The sequence below is a fragment of the Saccoglossus kowalevskii genome, chromosome 17 (assembly GCF_978046115.1).
Source record: "Saccoglossus kowalevskii chromosome 17, keSacKowa6.1, whole genome shotgun sequence".
In the NCBI taxonomy this organism is placed as follows: Eukaryota; Metazoa; Hemichordata; class Enteropneusta; family Harrimaniidae; genus Saccoglossus; species Saccoglossus kowalevskii.
In genome coordinates, this window is record NC_140657.1 from 30,001,446 (window position 1) to 30,025,795 (window position 24,350).

Genomic DNA, 24,350 nt, shown 5'->3' on the forward strand with positions numbered 1-24,350 from the left:
AAATAAAGCGGTTCTGTGTTGCAGGGAATAATGTGTAGCTTATGAATGCAAGTCTGAATTTATTCGTCTGACGTACCTGGGCAGACAAGACATAATGATTATAAATGTAATATGTGTTTTGAATTTGTTGACATTTGACTGACTGGCGGCCATTTTTGTTCCCCCCAAAACAAAAAGCAACATTTCATCACTTTGTTTCTTAGACATGCCTATGCTAATTTCATTCAGATTTGAATTACACGTTTTCAAGACACACTGCACATAAAAATTAAAGCATACAATACTTACATATGTCATCGTATTTATTTGTGCGTCAGAAGAATGCAAAAAAAAACAACAGTTTTTAAAACATTTTGGAGATGTAGTCTGAGTTGTATACCCAGGTACATGTAGATCTCAAAGGATCTGTTGAACGATTAAGACAACATTTCTGTAGTGTTTCATATGACAATAAAAGCATGACATAATATGACTTTATTCATGAAGACGTTAAATTTGTAAAAACAAATGACTAAACAAAAACTAAAATAGCACTACACATAGCTTTGTTAAGGCAAATACTTTCTTGTAATAAATAACAAATCACTGAGACTTGCACAACAAATTACAAAGACTTATACAACAAATCACCAAATTTCTTTATTATTTTTTAACCAACTACATATTACCTTGAGCAAAATGTTTGAAAAAATAAGGATCAAATCTTATGTCTTTTCGTTGGACACGTATTATTAATCAGTGAATTCTGGTACGGCCCCTGAAAAAGATGAGCAAAAATAAACCAGAATATTGAGACGTAATCAAATGTATCATCATAGTAAATGTAGTAATAAAAATCACTTGTACAAAAATTAGCTGCACATATTTACTGATAATATATTACTACAAACTTCTATATCAGCTGACTGGAGTATGAAACCTATTGAATGATACACTTAAATTATTTGTTTTGATTTCTGCATATTGTATCATCTAGATTCACAATCATTATTTTTTTATAGGGCCACCCCCGCCTGATGAAATCAATATACTAAAAGGCCAAGTTCAGTTACTGCACAATCAATTGTTGTACGAGCGTCATAAGCGAGAACTCCATGCTCAGCGTAATAGAAGACTTCTGGGAAAAACGCACAAGGTGGGTGAAACGCAATGCAGGGATAGTTTTGATGCTACTGTCTTCCAATTTCTTGGTTATCAGAAATAAAAGACTTATGATTTGCAATGAATTGTGGGATAATAGTTTTAGTAAAAGTATTTAACACTTTTCACTGGGATAATTTCTTAATTGTTGAACGCCACTCAGCTCATCACAATAAAACATTGTATACTTGAATAGGCATCAGTGACTACGAAAAACATAAATTATACTCAGATTCTGGCATCACGAAAGATTGAGATATGTGATGCCTAACTTTTTCACCACCAGACTTTCTTGCCTAAATTTATCTGCACTTTTTTTTATATTCTTCAATATTCCTTGAATTGAACCCTATTTTTGTCCCAATCTCTAAAGGAAAGTGCAGACTATAAACAGGACTACTTTGAGAATTTGTGATTAAAATAGGGAACTGGTGGTGAAAAGGCTAAATTAAGATATTCATTGTTTTTTTATCAGTTGTTGTTCACCATCTTTAAAAATCTTTGCTTCAAACCTCATGTCCATATAAAATATTTGATTAAAGCGGGGGGAGTCGTCACCTGCGCATGTGTCAGATGGCCATAGCATGTTGATGTTTACAAACAAGCATCTACCCATGGGCCTTTGCGTTTTTAGCGTGTGTTGTTATCGTTGCTTGGGACTCAACTCCCGGGCGTGCGCAGGTGACGACCCTCTCGCTTTAATATGAATTTCTCAGTGCTGTATTATATTTACATCCTCCAAGGCAGCAACTTTATTTTGGTAATGTTAAAGTAAGCAGTCAAGTCAGAACCTGGCTTTTCTATCCAATAATGTATTTTGTACAGGCCATTGCCATGGAAGAAATTGCTGCTACTAGACTGGATGAGTTGAGATGTAAAGACAAGGAGAACGAGAACATGAGAATAGAAGTCACTAAATTAAGAGAAGAAAACAGTCGATTGAAAGAATTTAATAACAATGTTACAAAAGAGCAACAAGCTTTCTTGAGGTAAGTGAACTGCACATACACGTAGCTGAGTATATGATCTTTTGTTTGCTGTCTTCAAATATCATTGATTAGGCCAGGAAAAAAATAATTATCTGTTTCTCCTTTTAGCTCACCTGCCAAAAAAACCTGTGCCTGGGACATTTTTATTCAGTAATAATCAGAATTACTAATGTTATTTTCTGGGTCATTGGCAATGGCAACTAGTTTAAGCTTATTTCACTGTGATAAAAATTTAAAATTTTTAAGTGTACAGACGTATGTCTTTGTGTTTGTTGTCCCAACCATGTCCCAAACATGGCCTAAACATGTCCGAACCATGTCCCAAACATGTCCCAACCATGTCCCAACCATGGCCCAACCATGTCCCAAACATGGCCTAAACATGGCCTAAACATGTCCGAACCATGTCCCAAACATGTCCCAACCATGTCCCAACCATGGCCCAACCATGTCCCAAACATGGCCTAAACATGGCCTAAACATGTCCGAACCATGTCCGAACCATGTCCCAACCATGTCCCAACCATGTCTCAAACATGTCCAAAACATGTCCAAAAAATGCACAAAAAATGTTAAAATTCCTAGGATACCCAAACTATTTTTTCAGCTGGACTTTCATGTCTGTCATTGGTGCCATTTCCTTTCTCAAAAAAGTTAACAGCGTTGTTCAATAGCATAACTTTTTAAAATAATACAAACTGAGATAGAACTATTTCTCGGTTATCAATGATGTTTTTAAAAAGTGTTATGAGGTCAAAATCTAGGTCACGCAACAGTAGACAAACTGGGAAATTCAAACCTTTTAGTATAGTATCAACATCATTTACGTGGCCTTATTTCGGTTTCTTCGAAAATAGCACCTCTCTTATTGCACAGTGATCACGTGATTACACGGTTTCATTTTTTTGTTGGAATATTTATTTCATATTATTTGAAAAATAAGCTTTCTAAAAATATATAACTTGATGGGATTCAAAGAATATGTTACGGCCAAAATGTACCAAATCGCACATTTTCACAATACCAGATATGAATCTCAGTGCATGGATGGTATAAACTATGGAGGCTTTGAAGAACTGGAGGGAATATAGCGCACTTTGAATATGGTTTCTGTGACTTCTCTTGGGCACACTTGGAATATAGTTTCTGTGACAAAACTGTGCCAATAAAATGTCAGGAGTACATTGTATGTCACAAAATTTTTTTACGTGCTGCCAAGGTCATCAACTACTGCCAAGGTCATCAACTACTGTCAAGGTCATCAACTACTGTCAAGGTCATCAACAACTGTCAAGGTCATCAACTACTGCCAAGGTCACCAACTACTGTCAAGGTCATCAACTACTGTCAAGGTCATCAACTACTGTCAAGGTCATCAACTACTGTCAAGGTCATCAACTACTTAATACTTCAGACAAGATTGTAGTTGTTGTGCTAAGTTAATTTTCAACAACCATGACATTTGCTTAGCTGTATGTTTGTTGTGTACGGGGAAACACAGCTCTATTCACATCACATACCCACTCTGTTGTAGGTCGCATAAGGAAGACAAAGAAAGATTAGAATTGAAAAGTAAAGACCATGAAAGCAAATTAAGACAACAGGAAGAAGAAATTGAAGAGCTAACAAAGGTTAGGCATGATTCAACATTGCACTGTGCTTAATTAATGTTGGTTAGATATTTTGGATGGAGCCGGGAACAGCCACTGGTGGCGCTGTATACAGTTGAGACCTATTTTGGCTTACCGTAGCTCATTTAGATTTCATTGTAAAACGAAAAAGCAGTTGGTAAATTTGGTGACCAGTTTAGTATGATAGAAAACATTTACAGTCTTCAAATAACCACAATAGACATGATATACATGATTCCGGTGTTTCATACTAAATGCTTTCTATTAATAATTTCACTTTCAAATAATATTCATGAGATATGACTACGTCATAACCTTGTTAAAGGCAATTAGCATATTTTGTACGCAGTGCGCATGCATTGGACTTTTGTTCCGTATTCATCACAATGAGGTCTATTAAAATTTACGTTACATGCAACGTCACGTTCAGCACCTTTGAATGTTGTCTTCATATTCGAAGCCCACACATAAACGACGCTACTAGATATATACAACAGCTAACAAGCCAGCGGCTGCTGAGGATTCGTACACATTGCCATCATGTCATATGCTGTAATATGCAAAGACAATCCTGGTTTCCCCATAACTCTTTGTTAGATTGGTTACTCTCTTGGTTGTAGACAACCTTCTCTGTATGTCACAATACTGTAAAATGACAAATTTTCACTGAGTTTAAATTTCGCTGATTTACCATTTCAGGGATATTCAGTGGGTTTTATATTTACGGTTTTATCATTTAGATAATGTGTTCCATGCAAAAATTTTACATATTCACTAGGTTTTAATTTAGCGCATTCTCCAGTCAGCAAAATAAGCAAAATTAAAACCCAGTGAATAATTAACCTCCTTACAGTAGATGACCACACCCAACAGCCTTGAGGTAATGTGTAGTTGGAGACATGGTGATTAACAATTAGAATTATGAAGACTTTCACGATGAGAACAGTTCATTGTGAAAACATAGTTGACTCATTCATGCTAGTCACATTGGCTTTAAATATTGAATCCAGTATAGAGCATTAATTTTAGTTTTGCATTTCAGGAATTAAAAAAGACCAGTGCTGAGTTGTTTAATGTTGTCAATGAACTTGAAGATTTGAAAGAGAAAGCAGCAATGACAGATCTGTATAAAGCTGAGGTAAAGGTTTTGTATATAATAGTGGATTCCATGGCAGGCAGTGTTCAGTTTCGTGCACGCTGTGATTGTCATCGTATGGAATTCTGCCGTAAATTGGCCTATCAAAATAATTGCCCTGAGCAATTTCACGACTAGTGGGCCCTATTTGAGGTTCAAAATTTAAAAAAATAATCATCAAATATTTGTTTCTATTTTTATTGGGAAATACACTGATGCAGACTTTCAACGCCGGCAGCTGGATCACTCAAGACAAAAGAAACTATTGAGGAAGCTAATCTAAAATTTTATACTTTTTGACTCCCATGTGTGAAGCACAAAATGGGAGTCTTTGCAGTTAGTGTGTGTGTATGTGTGTATGTGTGTGTGTGTATGTGTGTATGTGTGTCCGACTGTTCCACTGCTATCTCAAGAACCATACATCGGTTTTTGATGAAACTTGGTGCATAGATGCTCTGGGCCAATGCGCAGATTTGATTAGGTTTTGGTAAAAATCCATGCTCGTTAATTACCTAATTTGCATGATAATTAGCTAATTTTTAGCTGTTCTATGACTGTTCCACTGATATCTAAAGAACCACTCATTGGATTTTGATGAAACTTGGTACATAGATGCTCTGAACATATGCGCAGATTTGATTAATTTTTGGCAAAAATCCGTGCATATTAATTACCTAATTTGCATGATAATTAGCTATTTTTTAGTGGTTCCATGACTGTTCCACTGATATCTAAACAACCACTCATTGGATTTTGATGAAACTTGGTACATAGATGCTCTGAACTAATGCTAGGTTTTGATTAGTTTTTGGTAATAATCCGTGGATACTAATTACCTAATTTGCATAATGATTAGTCAATTTTCGGTTTTTCCACTGATATCTCAAGTACTAATCATCACATTTCAATGAAACTTGGTACATAGATGTCATACGACACTGCACAGACCTGATAGTTTTTATGGTAATATCAGTACATATTAATTACCTAATTTGCATAATTAATTAATTTTCAGCATTTGATATAAGTAGTTAGCATTACATTTCAATGAAACTTGGTACTTACATACTCAAGGACTATGCAGAGATTGATTGTTTTCGATAAATATTTGTGCATATTAATCACCTAATTTGCATAATTAGTTAATTTTCAGCTTTTCCACGGGTATCTCAAGTACTAATCATCGCATTTCAATGAAACTTGGTACATAGATCCTTTAGGACTATGCAGAGACCTGATTAGTTTTAGGGTAAATAATTGTGCATATTAATTACCTAATTTGCATAATTAATTTTCAGCTTTTCTACTGATATCTAAAGTACTAATCATCACATTTTAATGAATCTAGAATTATGCAGACCCAATTAGTTTCCAGTAAATATTTGTGCATATTAATCACCTAATTTGCATAATTAACCAACTTTCACACTGATATCTCAGGTTACTATACATCACATATCAATGAATGTACATGGATGCTGTAGGACAATAGACAGACCTGAATAATTGTGGGTTAAAATCTGTACATATTAATTACCTAATTTGCATAATTAACCAATTTTAAGCTTTCATACTGATATCTAAAGTACCGTAAAAACTTCAAAATTTCGACCGGTTTTAAATAATTGGTGTTAGAAATGTGACGTGTTTTTAGAGTCAAAATTAAGGTGCATTTTCGGACGGTCGAATTTTTCAGAATAGAAATCAGCAAATGAAAAAATGGGGATGATAGACAGTGTGCTTCATTAGTTTTTAAAAAATGCAATGTCCGTCAATTGACGTAAACTTCCTCATGTTTCACGGTAAAAGCAAATGTCGTGGCCGAGTTGTAACTCAAAATCTAAACAAAGTCATCAATCAGTGAGTATTATGACAAGCAAAACAAAACATCAAGATGCGGAGAAGAGGTCAGCACAAAACTAATAGGTCAAAAGACAAAGCTGTCTCGCACTACCTAGGAAAACTTGCGAATGTTCGAAGTACAGGTACCCATTGGACAAAAGATACATGGAAGTTTAGCAAACTATCTCCCCGACCCAGTGCAATGTATCCGGTTAGAATCAAAGCTCACGTGTCCCTTATTTGAGGGACCAAATTCTGCCGTAAATTCGCCCTTGGATTAAAAAATAAAATGGGATTTAAGAAAATAAAATGGGACTTTTAAGGTGTATTTTGGCGTCATTTTTCGGACATTTCAATCAATCCTGCCGGCTAAAATAGAGTAAGTTTTACCGTAGTCATTGACGTCTGTCTATTCAAGAGTACACGTGTATGATTTTTATCGTGACTAGCGTGAGCGGGTAAGCTTCCTTTCGAGAATGAGCTGTTATCACTGTGAACAATGTTAAATTATTCTTCAGATGACCAGTTTATTTTTTAAAAACAACTAATTTTTTTATTTAAAAAAAATCATGCCGTTTTCGCATCAAAATCCAAGCCAAAATATCGTACTACAACATCAATCTCTTCCGCATTGCGTTCAATAACATTAACATATTTAAATAAGCTATGGTAATTTGAACAAGTTGGCATCATCCAGCTTTTTGATTGGTTAATTAGCGATTTGACCTATTTGACCTAAGAGAACATGGCGGATATCCTACAGCATCAAACGTTTATACGAGACCGGAATCATTCGCTTACGATGAAACTAAGTTGACTTTTATTTGTATTTCATAACCATTCAACAAATTTATTTTGTGTACATTATTATAATCACTACTGAGTACAGTAATAATCAACAATTCAGAAACGCAGCATGCAGAGATTTTTGTGTTCGTTTTTATTTGAAACTTCGTTTATTTAGAATATATTTTCGTTACCAATAAAATAAAAATCTCTCAGTCAATCAGAAACCCGGATTCATGCCTTCGAGGAAGGTCCCGTTTGAACGCTCACATCGGGTTTTTTTTCGTTTGGGGGAAAACTAAAACTGGTCGCAATTTTCGAATAAGAATGAGTCGTCAATTTTTAGTGGAGTCGAAAATTTGGAGGTAAATAAAACACCGAAACCCGGCAAATAAATAGGCGTTCGAATTTTTAGAGGGGTCGAAATTTTGGAGTTTTCACGGTACTAATTATTCCATTTCAATAAAACTTAGTACAAAGATGCTCTAGGACAATGTACAAACCTAATTAGTTTGGGGTAAAAATCTGTTCATATTAATTCCCTAATAAGCATAATAATTCATAATTTTTTGGTTCTAATCACATTTCAATTAAACTTGGAGACATAGATTTTCTGTTACATTGCGCAGACCTCATTAGTTTTACACTCAAATCTGGTCATATTAATTTTCTGATTTGCATAATTAGTTTTCAGCTAAGTAATTTCGAATTATATTTAATGTGTTTCCAATACTCTCAGCACATGGGAGTTCTTTCTAAGCTTTCTTTGATTTTTCTTGTTGCTACAGTTACTGTTCTACGCACAGCAGGGGTTTCCAGGCACCTGAGATGCTGAATTAAAAAGTAGACCCCTAAAATTTTATTACATTGTCACCCAGTGTCATTTTTCTTCTTTAGCAAACCTGGTACGATGAATACATCACAAACATTTTATTTGAGCCCAAGTGAAAATCCTGGGTAAAAATAAGTAGGTAAAAATAAAATCTGAAAATACAACATGGTAGTTTGTATACTCTTAGGAGATGTAGTGGCCTTGAAAAGATCTGTTTGGTTTGAACATGTCATAAAACATGTTATGCGATATTGACTTCAAAGGGACAATTGCGTAGGATATCTTGAATTCCTGGTCAGTGACAAGAAACCCAATGTTGCAAACTGCGCAACGCGACCCTCTGTGAGTGTGAGACCATGTTGGACTTTGTTTTAAGTTAGTAACAATCACCAGCAGCTAAATTGTTACTGGCATCGTTAATTAAATTATTATTTTGGGAATGAAAATCTTTGTTTGCGTCCTTAGAGTGTAAATGTATGAGTGTGTCAAGGAGATTATCCCAATAGCCCCGTCCACTTGAACAAGGCCTTCTCCCTGATCTAATCATAAAAAGCATACAATGTATCAATTAGAAATAAAAAATATCAGATTTCAAACAGAGTTACCTATGGTATGGTGTATCATTTCACGCAGATTGCTTGTTATATTGTACATTTTTTTTGACAACAGATTTAAAAGTACCATTTAGAATTTAAATTTGTCTTCCCAAAATATAAAAAAAAAACACCTTAAAAACTGCCGAAACTGGGCAATTTTTTTGGTTCTATTTTATTTTTTTAAAAACCCAAACCATTTAATGGCCTAAGGCGAATTTACGTCAGAATCCTGTATAAAGATTTTGCTTTTCTTTTTGTTGAAAACCAAACCAACTCAATATGTAAGACTGACACAGACTCAAATGGGGATATCAACCCCACTGGCCAAGATTTATTCATTAGCATGGAAGTTTTTGTGATTTCTTGTGACTGGGCTTTCAGCATAAGACATGGAGATAGTTGATCTTTATTTTTTGCTAGGTTTCCAGACTTAAGAAGCAGTTGGTGCTAATGTCAGAATTTCAACAAAAGGTTTTAGAAAAAACCAAAGAGAACACAAAGTGTAGTAACGATGAAAAGCTGATAATTGAAAAAAATATCAAAGAAGAGTTGGTTTGTAAGTACTGTAAAAGTAATTTTTATGAATTTTAAGTCAAGTCCCTGAGATTTATCCATCATTGCCAGTCATAGTCTATTCATACGGTAGTTTCGAAAACGGTAAATAGTAATTTCGATTCCATGTATGCGTGTGTGCGTGCATGTATTGTCATATTTTGCACATGCTTTGATGAATTCTATTCACATTTGGTACACATACATGTCATGGATCACAGAGCTATTTCTATGGTCTATATGCGCATTTATGTCTTTTGCAATATCATCTAAGCCACGATGACCCCTTCTTCTAAAATGAAATCCCAGTCAATATTATCGTCGACAAAAACCAAAAATCGTCTTCCCCGTTCCACAACATCGTTCAAACAACTGGCACTTGATCAAATAGCAGTAGACGACAGCAACAACAACATACAACGATGGCGCGTGCACATTATGATACTTATTATAAATATTTAGATATCACCTCTGAAGCCAGTACATGCATGACAGTCTTGTTATATTCAATGATTATGGATACGGCTAATTGGTACAGTGTGACTATTGGTAACATACTAGATATGGGGCATAATGTATTTAAACATGCATTAGGACAGACAAATCAGCAATCAAAAACTAGAACAGCGACATTATCAACTGTCATGGCATTGAAATAACTCTGATCGCCTAGTAAACTTTTCTGGGATTTGTGACAGGTCCCATGGAACCTACAACAAACTGAACATAAATGTAGTTGGGTTTGAAAATATATACTATAGTTACAATAGTTCTATTCTTTTAGTAAAATCCAATAATCTTGACCAATTCTAGACCAGCCTCTGTTGACATATTCCGTGGGGGTTGTCCTGCTTACCCTGTGAAATCTGTGGGGTGGTCCTGCTTACCCTGTGAAATCTGTGGGGTTGTCCTGCTTACCCTGTGAAATCTGTGGGGTTGTCCTGCTTACCCTGTGAAATCTGTGGGGTTGTCCTGCTTACCCTGTGAAATCTGTGGGGTTGTCCTGCTTACCCTGTGAAATCTGTGGGGTGGTCCTGCTTACCCTGTGAAATCTGTGGGGTTGTCCTGCTTACCCTGTGAAATCTGTGGGGTTGTCCTGCTTACCCTGTGAAATCTGTGGGGTTGTCCTGCTTACCCTGTGAAATCTGTGGGGTTGTTCTGCTTACCCTGTGAAATCTGTGGGGTTGTCCTGCTTACACATGTACCTCATGTCATTGTTGGAATGGTATAGAAGGATTTATTTCCTTGTGTGATTTTATATTATTTTAATTGACAGGTTACAAAGATAAAGTTCAGCATTTAACTCAACAGATTAGTGCTTACACATCAAGGATAAGTGAATTAGAAGCTACGCTGTCCAACAAAGAAATGACAGCTGCAGAACAAAAACGATTTCTTGAAAATGTCAAGAGTCTTTCAAAAGGGCAGATACAGGTGAATTAATTATATGTTATTATTGATCTATTCTAAATTACAAATATTTATAATATTTTTTTTGTATACTTACATTTTGTGGCTTTCTAAAACGTTGAAAGTCATAAAAACAAACAATAATGGCCGTTCTGTAAAACACTAAACACTAAGTTTTGATTTGATTGACTGATTGACCTTATTAGGAAATGTAAATTCCAAATATGGAAAGATTTATGTTGTATTTTCTAGTTGGTGGACATGTTTAAAAAAATAATTTACAGCAAGAAAGTTTTAGTAATTTTCAGTTCACCTCAGATGATTAAGTTGCAGTTATTAGTTCCCATTCAGCCACCGTCTGAAAACAGGGACTATTAATTTGGGGTCTGGAGTTGTATCTCAGATGGTCTTTGATCGATCTCATTCAAACTGTAAACGCAGACAATAATTGGGAGTCAAGTTGGTTTTATTTTCATTTTTTCCTTGAGCATGCTTGAGCTGTAAAAAAAAAATGGGTACGAAGACGACATAATAGGACATGAACTTACAGGGGTATTAAATGCAATTGCCTTGGTGCACTGTTTCTATATGCTAAAGCCGTTTTATAAATTTTGTTCTTGGAAGATAAGTACCCCTTAATTCCAAAGTAAGGTTCTGCAATAGTTATACGTGTACATTTGTTTTTCATTTTACCTCTGACAAACTGGTGGCTATTTAAGTCCCAAAAAACATTTGAACATATCAATCATATTTTGGTTAGAATAAGATAGATGATGGTTTTTCTACACGTCTGCATTAGACTTTGTTCAAGAAAGTTCTGTACTGGGTGGGTAACACATTAACATGCTGAATACTGCAACATTTAATTATAATCTACATACATCTGTCATTGTTTTTAATTGTCATAGTAACTAAAAACTGGACAGGAACTTGACAATGACTTGTTTAATGTTGTTTCAATTCAAAATTACAAAATTATGTTGTCCATGTCATGAAGGTTTTTACATCAAAACTCTTTTACGGATTTTGTCTGCCAAGCATTGGACGAAGTAAAGGTGTGAATTGTTTGTAAACAAAGACGCATTTGCTTCTGTCAGTGTTGTCCAACCCTAAACATAGGGGCATGGTCACTTAAGATGGGTGTAGAACAAATTAGTTTTACATAGATTAGAAAATATTTGTCACAAAGTGTAATAAATATGACAATTTATTTTTATAGGCAATGGATGGAAAATACAAAGCACTGAAAAAAACTAATCAGCGATTAGAAGCACACATTTTGAAATTGTACAACCAACTAGAACAGAGAGATGGTGGTGTGAAAGTGCCAGCGAGTCAGTCTGCTATGAAACACAGAAAAAACAGCCATGAGCATTTAACTAAGGATTCACCACCAGTGAGTCGCGAGAGTCCACTCAGTTCATGGTCTGCGTCATCATCTGTTACAGGTGGTAGCTCAGTGGACAGTGTATCTGATGGTAGTCCTGTGAGAAAAAACGTGAAGTTTGCTTCTGACGCTAGTACATCCCTCATAGAACCAGTCAGGCCACTATTCAACGTTAATAGTCCTAGTATAACATTCAGCTCCGAGTCACCATTTAAAAAATTCCATGACACCAGTGGAACTAAAAGCAGTAAGGCAAACACACTGCCTAAGGTTAGGGGTGTTTTCGAACAGTCCAGTACAATGGCAAGGAGTTACCCACCGCCTGGCAACATTGATAGGATTGTAACAATGGAAACGCAAAAATTGGAAGCGAAAAATTCAGAAGTACAGAAAACAGGGCAAGGAGAAAAATCATAGTCAAAGGGAATCACTATACAATATATAAGAGAGACAGTCAAATTACTTGCTTCCTGGTGTGTAATGTCATCTTGGCACATGGAAATAACAAATCAGCGTTCTCCTGGGTGTGTAGAGATCAGTCATATGTTTAGAACACTAACATATGACAGCTATGAAGTCATAATGCAAGACAGTTTTTTCAATCCATGTAAAGCTCATAGTGCTGTATGAAAATGAAAACCGATTTGATTTCGCAAAGGCATAATAAAGTAGGTCACATAATCTTTACAGTCAGGGCGTAATTTTACTTCCAAGCTGGGTTATCAGGTGGCTTTGAAAATTTAAAATTTTTAAAATGAGCATCTAGGATTGTACTGTGTGTTAAACAGGTGCCCCTAAACACAGTAATAAACCATCATGTCCTCAGTGTTAAAATTAATGCATCTTCACAATTAAATGCATGGGAATATAAAACCTGAACTTGTGGTAATAGAATCTAGATAATTATAAACCAATTTTTCAAATTTATTTGTGGTGCTTTTATAACAAAATTGTAAAATAAAATGTTTATTTCAATAATTGTCAAAGTTTGCTAGTCCCTGTTCAGATGCCATCCAAAAACGAGGACTTGACCTCTGTTTGTGTGTGTGGTTGGACCTACATCTCGGACAGGCCTGGACCGATTACATTTAATCTTCACACATACATTGTACATCAATAACTGAATGATGGCCATTTTTGTGCTGAAAAAAAACATCTAAATCAAGCATTTCCAGAACCAGATCTTAGTCGTTTATGGATGGTTTTTGTTCAAACTTAGACATTATGGGTCCCTGATGCATCTCATTTTGTTTTTTCAAATCTGATTCAAAATGGCTGACTGGTGGCCATTTTATTTTAATGAATGTGGTTCTAATGCCTTATCTCTGACATGCTTTTACTGATTATGTTCAAATTTTATATATATTCATAAAACATCATAGATATTGGGTCGATGATCCGATTCAAAATGGCTGAATGGTGGCCATTTTTGTGCTAAAAAATCCAGCATTTCTGGCATTTTGGAACTGGATCTCAAACTTGAAACGGTCACTGGTAGCATAGTGGTTGTCGCTCCAGACTCATGACCGGTAGACCCAAGTTCAAATCCTACCTTAGGCTGAACATCAAAGGGTCAACCCCTACCCTGGGTGAGTGTGCCACAGACTCAATGGGAAGGCCAATTCCACTGGCCGAGATTCATTCGCTAACGAATGCGACTTTTGGGGAACCTTTGTTAAGGTCCGCAGGTGCTTGTGTTCGACCGAGCCTGGTTGACGCCAGGATAGCGCATTAAAATTGACATTTGACAGAGAGATGGCCGCACAGCCCTGTCATGTAGTCCCAAACATGAATATGACTTCTGTGGAAAATGCACTGTGTCAGCACTAGCACTTGCAATTTGCACATACAAAAAAAAGTCAGGAGAGACAACGGAGATATTCAATGTCCAGAACTGTCGCCTGGCACAAAAATATTTAAAAAAAAACAAAAAAAAAAAAAAAACTTGAAACATATGTTGAACATGAAGGGATCTTGATGCATGTCAATTTGGTTTAACTAATGCATTCTTAAGCAATATCTTGTATCAGATACAAGATGACTGAATGTCAATCATTAGCTTCTCAGTTTATGTTCAAACTATATTACTACTGTATAAACAAAACTATACATCTTAAATTTGATAATGGGGACTGTGTTATACATGGCTTGTTTTTCCTGAATTTAAAATCAATTTTTTTTTTATTTCCTTCTATTTATTTCCTTCTATTGTGGATAATGTAATGAATTTGTAATGCACTTAAGTGCTAGCTATAATAATGTTGATTCATAATCATTGTTTTTTGAGTTACAGAATAGAGGTTCAGGATGCATTTATCTCGTGTAATCCACATATTGTATTCTTCATGCAATGGAAGACAATGTGGTAATCGTCTTTAGTCGCGTTGGAGATAAAATTACATGCGATGCTACACATAAAGCACCAGCTACAACAGATCATGTTCAATATGGATCCCATTGGATGTATACACACCATGTGACGGCTGGCACATTGTCTCTTTCAAAGATTGCTTTGTGGCATTACTTGAAGATATTATTCATTGTTTTACAACTATAAAGAGAAGTGTTTTTGATCTATTTGTGTGAACTAAAAGCAATGTCACATTTCGTCAGTTTGGTGCAAAATCAAGATTGAATTCAGGGAAATGTGAACAAACTCACACAATTTCGAGTGGGGAAAAAAATAACACATTATTTTAACAATCCCAGATTAATGTTCTCTTTCTTTCTTAAAATGAGAGGTGCATTACTATATTTTGTGACATTGTAAAAATTTATTAATTTTCTGGGTGCTATTTTCCCCTCATAATCCCCCCCGCCCATGATTTTCAAAAATATGGTGATGTGTATGTATGAATAGTTAGATCATATGTAAATACTGAATTGCTCTATTATAGTTGTACAGAGGTGTGTCAATAGTCCTGTGTACAATAAATCCAATTTTTGGTTTATGTTTTAATGAGATAATACGCAAGTCCCCAAATATTTTGAATTGTGGGCAAGATTCTTATGTTTAGTGTACTTTGTCATATGTTTCTTTGGTTACTGGTGTAATTATGACATGTGCAGTCAATCAAAAAAATGTTTGTGTCAAATTTTTCTGATGCACACAAAAGGAACTGAGAAAATTGTTACATTATAGAGTTATTTTATATGAACAGTGTGTTTAATGTTCAGAACATCTAAGTCTTCACAAGGTAATTTCTATAACATGTAATGTTAATCTGCTTGTATTGAAAATATAATAAAACCACTCGTGCAAAACTGACACAATGTTATTCTTGCTATCAACATGCTTAGTAGAAAACTGATATTATAAAATATCTACATGGAAGTGCTTGATTACTGAATCAAATGTATCCCGGATATAAATACAAAAATGTTGAAGGTATCAAGTGTTTATTTACTACCCATTTAATGACTTGATGAAATGACAGAAAGTCAAACTTGGCATTGTTGCTACAGCCTAGAATAAGACTTGTACTACAAGTATAAACTAATAATCTATAGTGTAAACCTAGTGTGTTATACCATACACCTCCCCAGTGTTAATATGGAGAGACTCAATAAATGAATTGGCCCTGGTGCATTGTATTACAATTTCATGGAAATAAATTTACTTGTAACATTCCAAATGCTACATGTTTTTCCATGGTCAGTGTTGCAACTCCTGGGGCATTGGCAAGAAAAAAACAAAAGTAATTTTTTTTTACATAAATGATCTCTGACAATATTTCAGGATTGTCTGGTTGCTGTGGTCAAATTCTCTACAACTCTTGTTATGTGGTAGTTACTTCTTTTTTTATTGTCTTCCCACATTCTATTGGAAGTAATGGTCTCTGTGATGGAAAAACAAGAGAAAAGTTTCACTTAATAGCTATTGTAATGGTACAGATCACAGACTTTAATAGTAATAACACCCATTGCATTACAATAACACACTATTATCAAGGTTACAGTGAATTATTTGCTAAGTTACATTTGTATGAATGATGGCCGACTGATATACAGTAATTTTCATCACCACATATGACCTGTGTATTCAGATCCAGTCAGACTGAGTAAGGTATGCTCTAACTGATTGACAAATATTAGAGAAGTCTCACCTCAAACCAAATATGACCTGTGTATTCAGATCCAGTCAGACTGAGTAAGGTATGCTCTAACTGATTGACAAATATCAGAGAAGTCTCACCTCAAACCAAATATGACCTGTGTATTCAGATCCAGTCAGACTGAGTAAGGTATGGTCTAACTGATTGACAAATATCAGAGAAGTTATACCTCAAACCAAATATGACCTGTGTATTCAGATCCAGTCAGACTGAGTAAGGTATGCTCTAACTGATTGACAAATATCAGAGAAGTCTCACCTCAAACCAAATATGACCTGTGTATTCAGATCCAGTCAGACTGAGTAAGGTATACTCTAACTGATTGACAAATATCAGAGAAGTCTTACCTCAAACCAAATATGACCTGTGTATTCAGATCCAGTCAGACTGAGTAAGGTATGCTCTAACTGATTGACAAATATCAGAGAAGTCTTACCTCAAACCAAATATGACCTGTGTATTCAGATCCAGTCAGACTGAGTAAGGTATGCTCTAACCGATTAACAAATATCAGAGAAGTCTTACCTCAAACCAAATATGACCTGTGTATTCAGATCCAGTCAGACTGAGTAAGGTACATGTATGCTCTAACTGATTGACAAATATCAGAGAAGTCTCACCTCAAACCAAATATGACCTGTGTATTCAGATCCAGTCAGACTGAGTAAGGTATGGTCTAACTGATTGACAAATATCAGAGAAGTCTTACCTCAAACCAAATATGACCTGTGTATTCAGATCCAGTCAGACTGAGTAAAGTATGCTCTAACTGATTGACAAATATCAGAGAAGTCTTACCTCAAACCAAATATGACCTCTGTATTCAGATCCAGTCAGACTGAGTAAGGTATGCTCTAACTGATTGACAAATATCAGAGAAGTCTTACCTCAAACCAAATATGACCTGTGTATTCAGATCCAGTCAGACTGAGTAAGGTATGCTCTAACTGATTGACAAATATCAGAGAAGTCTTACCTCAAAACCAAATATGACCTGTGTATTCAGATCCAGTCAGACTGAGTAAGGTATGCTCTAACTGATTGACAAATATCAGAGAAGTCTTACCTCAAACCAAATATGACCTGTGTATTCAGATCCAGTCAGACTGAGTAAGGTATGCTCTAACTGATTGACAAATATCAGAGAAGTCTCACCTCAAACCAAATATGACCTGTGTATTCAGATCCAGTCAGACTGAGTAAGGTATGCTCTAACTGATTGACAAATATCAGAGAAGTCTTACCTCAAACCAAATATGACCTGTGTATTCAGATCCAGTCAGACTGAGTAAGGTATGCTCTAACTGATTGACAAATATCAGAGAAGTCTTACCTCAAACCAAATATGACCTGTGTATTCAGATCCAGTCAGACTGAGTAAGGTATGCTCTAACTGATTGACAAATATCAGAGAAGTCTTACCTCAAACCAAATATGACCTGTGTATTCAGATCCAGTCAGACTGAGTAAGGTATACTCTAACTGATTGACAAATATCAGAGAAGTCTTACCTCAAACCAAATACTGTATGACCTGTGTATTCAGATCCAGTCAGACTGAGTAAGTTATGCTCTAACTGATTGACAAATATCAGAAAAGTCTCACCTCAAACTACATATGACCTGTGTATTCAGTCATGTGACTTACTTTTGGTCCTCAAATAGTGCATCTTTTCACTATTCCACTGTCCCAAATCCCATGGTTGAATGCAGTGATGGAGAGGAGGGAACACTATTTGGGGTTAAAAACAAGTATGATGACCCATCTCAATCTTGGCAGCTATTTTAGCTGTTGGAAACGATAAACATTAGCATGGACGTACTACCAAAGGATGAACCACTGAGTTATGAGGATTAAAAAAGCACTCGAGAAAGTTTGCTTTTGGTGTTATAATGTGTTGAAATCCTCTTCATACCTTTGTCTTAACAATAAACATACAGATAAAGCATGATAAAACAAGATCAATGTAATTGGATATTAAAAAAGAGTGTACATCATGTGAAAAATATTATATTTCATACCATTTACCAATTTTTGCTTTAATTTGTTATCGCATGATATTTCCACTTTACTTTGATTTGCGCGAACAAATTTAATATCGAATTTGAATGTTTATTATTCCTGTTTTTTACCGTGATCAACGTTAGTGATAGCACAAGATAGCAGGTTTAAAACACGCTGTCAACTTGCTGCTTTTTTGTTAATCTGTTTTCACTTTTAGCGGCAATGAGCTCCGACGCCACCTTTGGGAAATGTCACATGACCACATGATGACCATTATGTCCGAATGACTTCGAGAACTGCCGAACGCACTGTGTAAATTTTGGATTTATGATTTATTTCACCAATAATAATAAATAGACTTGGGGATCACCCGGTTACGCGATTACGATCTTAAGCGTAATTAGAAGTAAACATCAATGTTTATTTATTACTTCAAAATAAACAGCGGCAAAACAGATAGATCAAAGGAAATTGGTCAGTGGTTCATTCTGTGTTAGTACGTCCATGGCACTAGTAACCAGAATATAAAAGTAAGAGGATCTCTGCTTAAAGCACTACAGTCATCTCACCACGTCTTGTTCTAAATGGTAACCATAGTGACATACAACACGTATAAAACACATTGTTTAATTACATGATATTAGAACATGTGCTGCGTCATAACTGTAGGGCTTGAAATTGAAATAACACCTACCGAGTTCGGTTCCTTTTTCAAATCTTGAAATTTTCTCAGTTCAGCACTGAATAAAACCTATGAAATATGTCAAGACAGGAATTTGACCTTTGAATCAATAATTCTGAATTACATGTAAATGCATTGACCACCTGCATGCTGCATGATTTTGTTTCCAACAAATTGATAGGCCCTAAATATGCCATTTTATAAAGTAAATTTTAATCAGTAGTCACTACAGGCAGGTACAAAGCCATATGACAGGGAAATCAAAATAAAATTAAATATTCTCTATTCTAGTTGGATGGAGCAATCTCATTGGCTGAACATTTTTCTATTTCAACTGTGGCGGCTCTACTTATACATGTATACATCACTTTCTTATATGTTGTAAGATACTAGATACTTAAAAGTGGACAGGAACAGGATTTTGCTGTACATCATCAGCCAATTTATACACAGAAATTTGGATAAGGAAACAAGCATACTAAATTCATTCAGTTGATTATCCCCATTATACAGTCTGAACATAGTCCCAAATCATTCCATGTACACCCAAGAGTAGCCTGGTAAATGGCTGTGTAGTCTGTATAGGCATGTGCAATTCTGTGTCATTGGCTTCAGTACATTACCATGGAAACATGCATGTGCAGACTGACCAGTACAATGTAAGTTATGCCCACCCTTTTATCATTGGCTTTTTCCATGACTTCAGTACATTACCATGGAAACATGCATGTGCAGACTGACCAGTACAATGTAAGTTATGCCCACCCTTTGATCATTGACTTTTTTCATGACTTCAGTACATTACCATGGAAACATGCATGTGCGGACTGACTAGTACAATGTAAGTTATGCCCACCTTTTAGACCGATTCACTAGTCTATTACCGGTATTCTTTATTCAGTCTCACAACCATAGACATTCATCTAGTCTAGTCTAAGCATAGCAATTACCTATACAAGTATGAGCAGTATGTATAACGTTGACTGATAAAGGTGTACCAATAAGTCATTTACTATTCTGTAATTATATACATTTACTGTACATGATTCTAACGGAGCACTGAATGTGAAATTCCTTGAATACTATAGAATGGGGTTCACTTGATTACAAGTAAAAGACACTTGGACTTACCGAGTGTGCCCAGCCAGCATACTCTCCATAAAGCTCTCTGAAAAAATCACCAACTTGTTTGTAGACTTTGTCAGTTAATGATTTTGTTTTGCGCAAAGATTTCATGTAGTCTCTGGTAGCGATTTGCCACACGTGCGTATCCACAGGTATAGCATTGTATTTATTCAATGACATCAAACACACACAGTCTGCTACCTAGCAGAGAAAACAGAAGAAAAACTGTCAAAGAAACATTGAACAGAGTCCACTTTTGTTTGTGGAAAACCTACTTTGAAAACATGTAATTTTTAAATCTGTACAACATAAGTTTTATCAAAGATTTCTAAGATGAGGGTTGGCAATATGTGATATGCAATGACGATCTCGCGTGAATAGAAAAAATGTAAATGAGTGATTCCATGAAAGGACTGGCTAGTGGTCATCTGCATGTATCGTGTGTTTTTTATTTTTTAACATCTCATTTGATTTAATATGTAAACATGGACATCACAAGCTCTTTATTACACATCACTGTACATACCGTAGATACCATAGTTGCATACCCTTTTCTTTGGAGAAAAAAAATTGAACTATCACAAAAAGTTGCCGATTGTTTTGAATTGTTTAATCCATGTAATACCAAATAAACATATATATATATGAAAAACAGTAGACCTTTAATGCAAATAGCCACCTAGATTCTGTTGAGAAAACTACTAACTTTCCCCTCATATAGGGAAGAAATGTGTTTACTCTATATTCAATTTGCAAAGGATCGTTGGATAGAAAATTGAACTGTAGAGGGCATTTAGGGGGGAACTTGCATCTTTTGCACAAAGCCCTATGTTAAAATCAGCTGTTTACCTTTCCTGTTTTCAAGCAACATGTTAGTTTTTTTTATATTCATGGATATATTGTTGGACTTTCCATTTATTTTACTGAGAAGATTTTTTTTAGATTAGTTATCGGTACTTTTTTTTGGCTGCAAGCTGTCTAACTGTAGGAAACGTAGTGATATTTAGTGCATCTGATTTCTACTCATTCATTCATTTTTATTTATGTTTTATTATTTTCTGTGTCACAGTTGAAAAAAACATTGATCTACAGTGTATCTAGCTTATTCTGACTCCTTTGTTCATTTGTGTTTTTAGTATTTGCGTTATTAATTCAATGACACCTGATATGAGACTGAAATTATCCCTGAAAACTAACCTTTGCTCCAACTCCTGCTAACTTCATCAACTGCACATGCGCTTCTTTGTAAGAAACATCTCGTAGCGATGCCAACCAGTTCTCATTATAATTCTCCATAATGTGCATTGCGGCTTGACTAATATATTTTGCTCTGTACCCAAATCCAAGTTCCCTGAGCTGTTGCTCAGTTTGTTTGCTAGCCAGTGCTGATACAGATGGAAACGAGTAATAAGGTAGTCCTTCCACTTCGCATATCTTTTCACCGTATTTCTGGCACATGCGTTCTACCATTCCACTTATTCTTGTAATATTATTATTTGAGGAACAAATAAATGAAAACAGGTTTTCTACCGGATCTTGTTTTAATAGACGAATTCCAGTAAAGTTGGCAGCGACAGCTTTAAAATTATCATCTACTGCACTCCATTTTTGGTACAAATCTTGCAAATCAACATTCAGATGGAAATAATCTTTAAGAATATTGTCATGTATCAAACTGTTGTCGCTTATTTCATTTTTCGTAACTTTTTCATCTGTGGCAATATTTGTATATAACCCATATTGTAGCTTGGCTCGTTTACTTTTACAGATCTCTGCATCTGTGGAACTCCTTTTTCGACTGTGAAGATCAGTCTTTTCTCTCTCACATACTTGATATAATAATTCATCCTGCGTCTGTTTTAGTGTCCATACCTTTCCCTTTAGTACACCACTCCACAGTCCAGGCTGCTTCTCCTTCCATCTATAAAACAACAAACAACCATACATAATTACCAATGGACTAATTAATATTAATGTTTTCTTTCTGAAATTTACATCTAGAAGTAACATTCTTGTTTTTAACTTTAACCTTTAATTTTAATTCTGATAATGATATGTTACTTGTAAGAACTGTCAGACATATATCACTCTGATTTTATGGACAGGTCTACTTCATGGATGTTTCCAGGACATGCAACTAATGAGGGGAGGGGCATAATCACAAGACCGCTTTATTAATTTGTATGGATGTTGGGGTGAACTTATTGTTAGCTGTATCAATTATTGCTTACAAGTATTAAACACTATTCTGCTATTATTAGTAGAGCAGTGGGATTGGGTCAAATAAAGTTTGAGATATTTTTGTCCTTCAGTAATTTCACATATTCCATAGACGTACAAGTTGTGGATTAGGGTGGAGATGGAAATGATATACCGGTACTACTGTTCATTTTACCTCAATGGCCACAAATAAATCGTTAGGTTATAAATCCCTGTTTGTACTTTATATTCATAATCAATATAACATTGGATAAAAGAAGTTAAATATATATTGAGTGTATGGCTTTAAAATTCATAACATATTTTTGTGCATGCGACACAGTGTCAAAACACACATAATTGAAATGGTAATGAGGATTATAGCAAACCGGACACTTAACTCCAGTGACAAGGTGTCAAAGCACCCACAACAATTGAAATGGTAGCTTACTGACACATTATAAGCATCTTGAATGACACAAAACTAACCATGCATGATTATTTATTCACTGATAAAACTACTACTGTAAAAACATTTATTTCCACTGGTATAATTTCACTATTTCTAGCATATTATTAAGGGTATTAAGACCACAAAATTTAATTTGGATTTAAATTACCAAATTTTACTTATCAGTCAAAATTCCCAATGAACAGACTACCTGTCCACATAAATTCCACATTGTCACATTCTGACCAACGTTCTTAATTTATTCCTGCAACTCACAATGGAAACATATTCCAACAAACCACAAATATGCAGACCCTGAGCCAAGTTTGCTTGTTTATTATGTCTGCCTACATACGGTATGCTACATTTGCACAGCACTCTATCAAAGCCAAACCACTGCTTCTCCCACTGATCAACAAGAGATTATCTCCAATGCATTTACACGGTCGGGGCTGAATAAGAGCTAAGATCTGCCTGAGTTCAATCCAGTTTGCTCAGAGTCAAACAGAACAGCGCCCCAAATTACATAGGATGAAAACAACATGGCTGAAAACAATTTTGGTGTCATTCTTGTGTTGTCAGAGCAACAGAGAAGATCAATGCAGAATAAATTGTCCTTTAGAAACAGGTACGCTCCAAAAGGACTAGCAGGGATGAGTGAATGATTACTGCCCAATGCCACCGTTATGCAGCTCTTATTTTTGCAATCACAGATGCTACCATTCATTCATTTACAGTTGTCCACACAGTGTGGCAAATATTAGGGCGTGTAACTCTTCGTCAAGCTAAAAATTACTTTAAATTACAAACGATGTTGTCTGCTGAGAAACCATCAATAAAATGAGAGGTTACTTGAAGAAGACGATTGAGGGCGTGGTTTCAGCCCTGATCGTTGGTTTACACGGTCCCAATCCTATCAGAGCTCATCCCTGAAGGTTTATTGGAGTTAAACTTGGCGTGAGTCGTACATGTACAGACGACCATTTTTGCTGGCTTGAGCCGTAGGGCTCTGATAAAATGCTGTCGTGTAAACGCAGCAACTAGCTGCTACATTCTTTTCCCCTGCTGATTAAACGAAACGTCCAGCTGAATGAGGGACTGTGGTCAAGCTAAAAGCATTATTTCTTAGTGCATTGTGCCTATGTGATCCCTGCCAATTGATTCAATATCGAACATACACTACACCTACCTGAACGACTGTCCACATAATAATGTGATATCCAATCGTAAATCAGTAACCTTGCAAGGAATAGACCGCCATCGTGAACCTGACATATTACCACAGCTCGCAGTTGAGTTCCAAACTTCCGCGTTCGCTAACCTGTTTCCGTGAATAGTTTCCGATTCAATTACTGTGTATTTATTTATTTATTTATTTATTTATTAACACACAACATCCCCCGGAGGGGATGAAAAGGGTTACAAATCAGATATTAGTAAAAGAAAAATAACCACATAAAGAGTAAGGGAACAA

At 35.5% G+C, this 24,350-nt stretch overlaps 2 protein-coding genes across 3 annotated transcripts in view; one reads left to right on the forward strand and one right to left on the reverse strand.

The window, feature by feature from the left end:
* LOC100378717 (hamartin-like) overlaps positions 1 to 15,573 on the forward strand; it is a 56,071-nt gene extending 40,498 nt beyond the window's left edge. The window contains exons 12-18 of the mRNA XM_085492299.1: positions 1,002 to 1,135; positions 1,966 to 2,129; positions 3,664 to 3,760; positions 4,803 to 4,898; positions 9,372 to 9,507; positions 10,780 to 10,937; positions 12,133 to 15,573. Of these exons, the coding sequence (XP_085348425.1) occupies positions 1,002 to 1,135; positions 1,966 to 2,129; positions 3,664 to 3,760; positions 4,803 to 4,898; positions 9,372 to 9,507; positions 10,780 to 10,937; positions 12,133 to 12,717 (1,370 nt within the window). The 3' untranslated portion in view covers positions 12,718 to 15,573. The remainder of the gene's footprint in view (positions 1 to 1,001; positions 1,136 to 1,965; positions 2,130 to 3,663; positions 3,761 to 4,802; positions 4,899 to 9,371; positions 9,508 to 10,779; positions 10,938 to 12,132) is intronic.
* LOC100378570 (N-glycosylase/DNA lyase-like) lies at positions 15,445 to 24,202 on the reverse strand. 2 transcript variants are annotated; one of them, XM_002734994.4, is made up of 5 exons: positions 24,066 to 24,202; positions 21,424 to 22,147; positions 20,233 to 20,427; positions 19,114 to 19,170; positions 15,445 to 16,139 (listed from the first exon to the last, which is right to left on the reverse strand). In XM_002734994.4, exons 1-5 carry the CDS (start codon positions 24,149 to 24,151, stop codon positions 16,080 to 16,082), a joined length of 1,122 nt encoding a protein of 373 aa, XP_002735040.1. In that variant the 5' UTR covers positions 24,152 to 24,202; the 3' UTR covers positions 15,445 to 16,079. The 2 variants fall into 2 exon arrangements, with proteins under 2 accessions (XP_002735040.1, XP_085348426.1); XM_085492300.1 differs by lacking the exon at positions 15,445 to 16,139 and adding an exon at positions 18,004 to 18,146.
* Between the last annotated feature and the right edge of the window lie 148 nt (positions 24,203 to 24,350).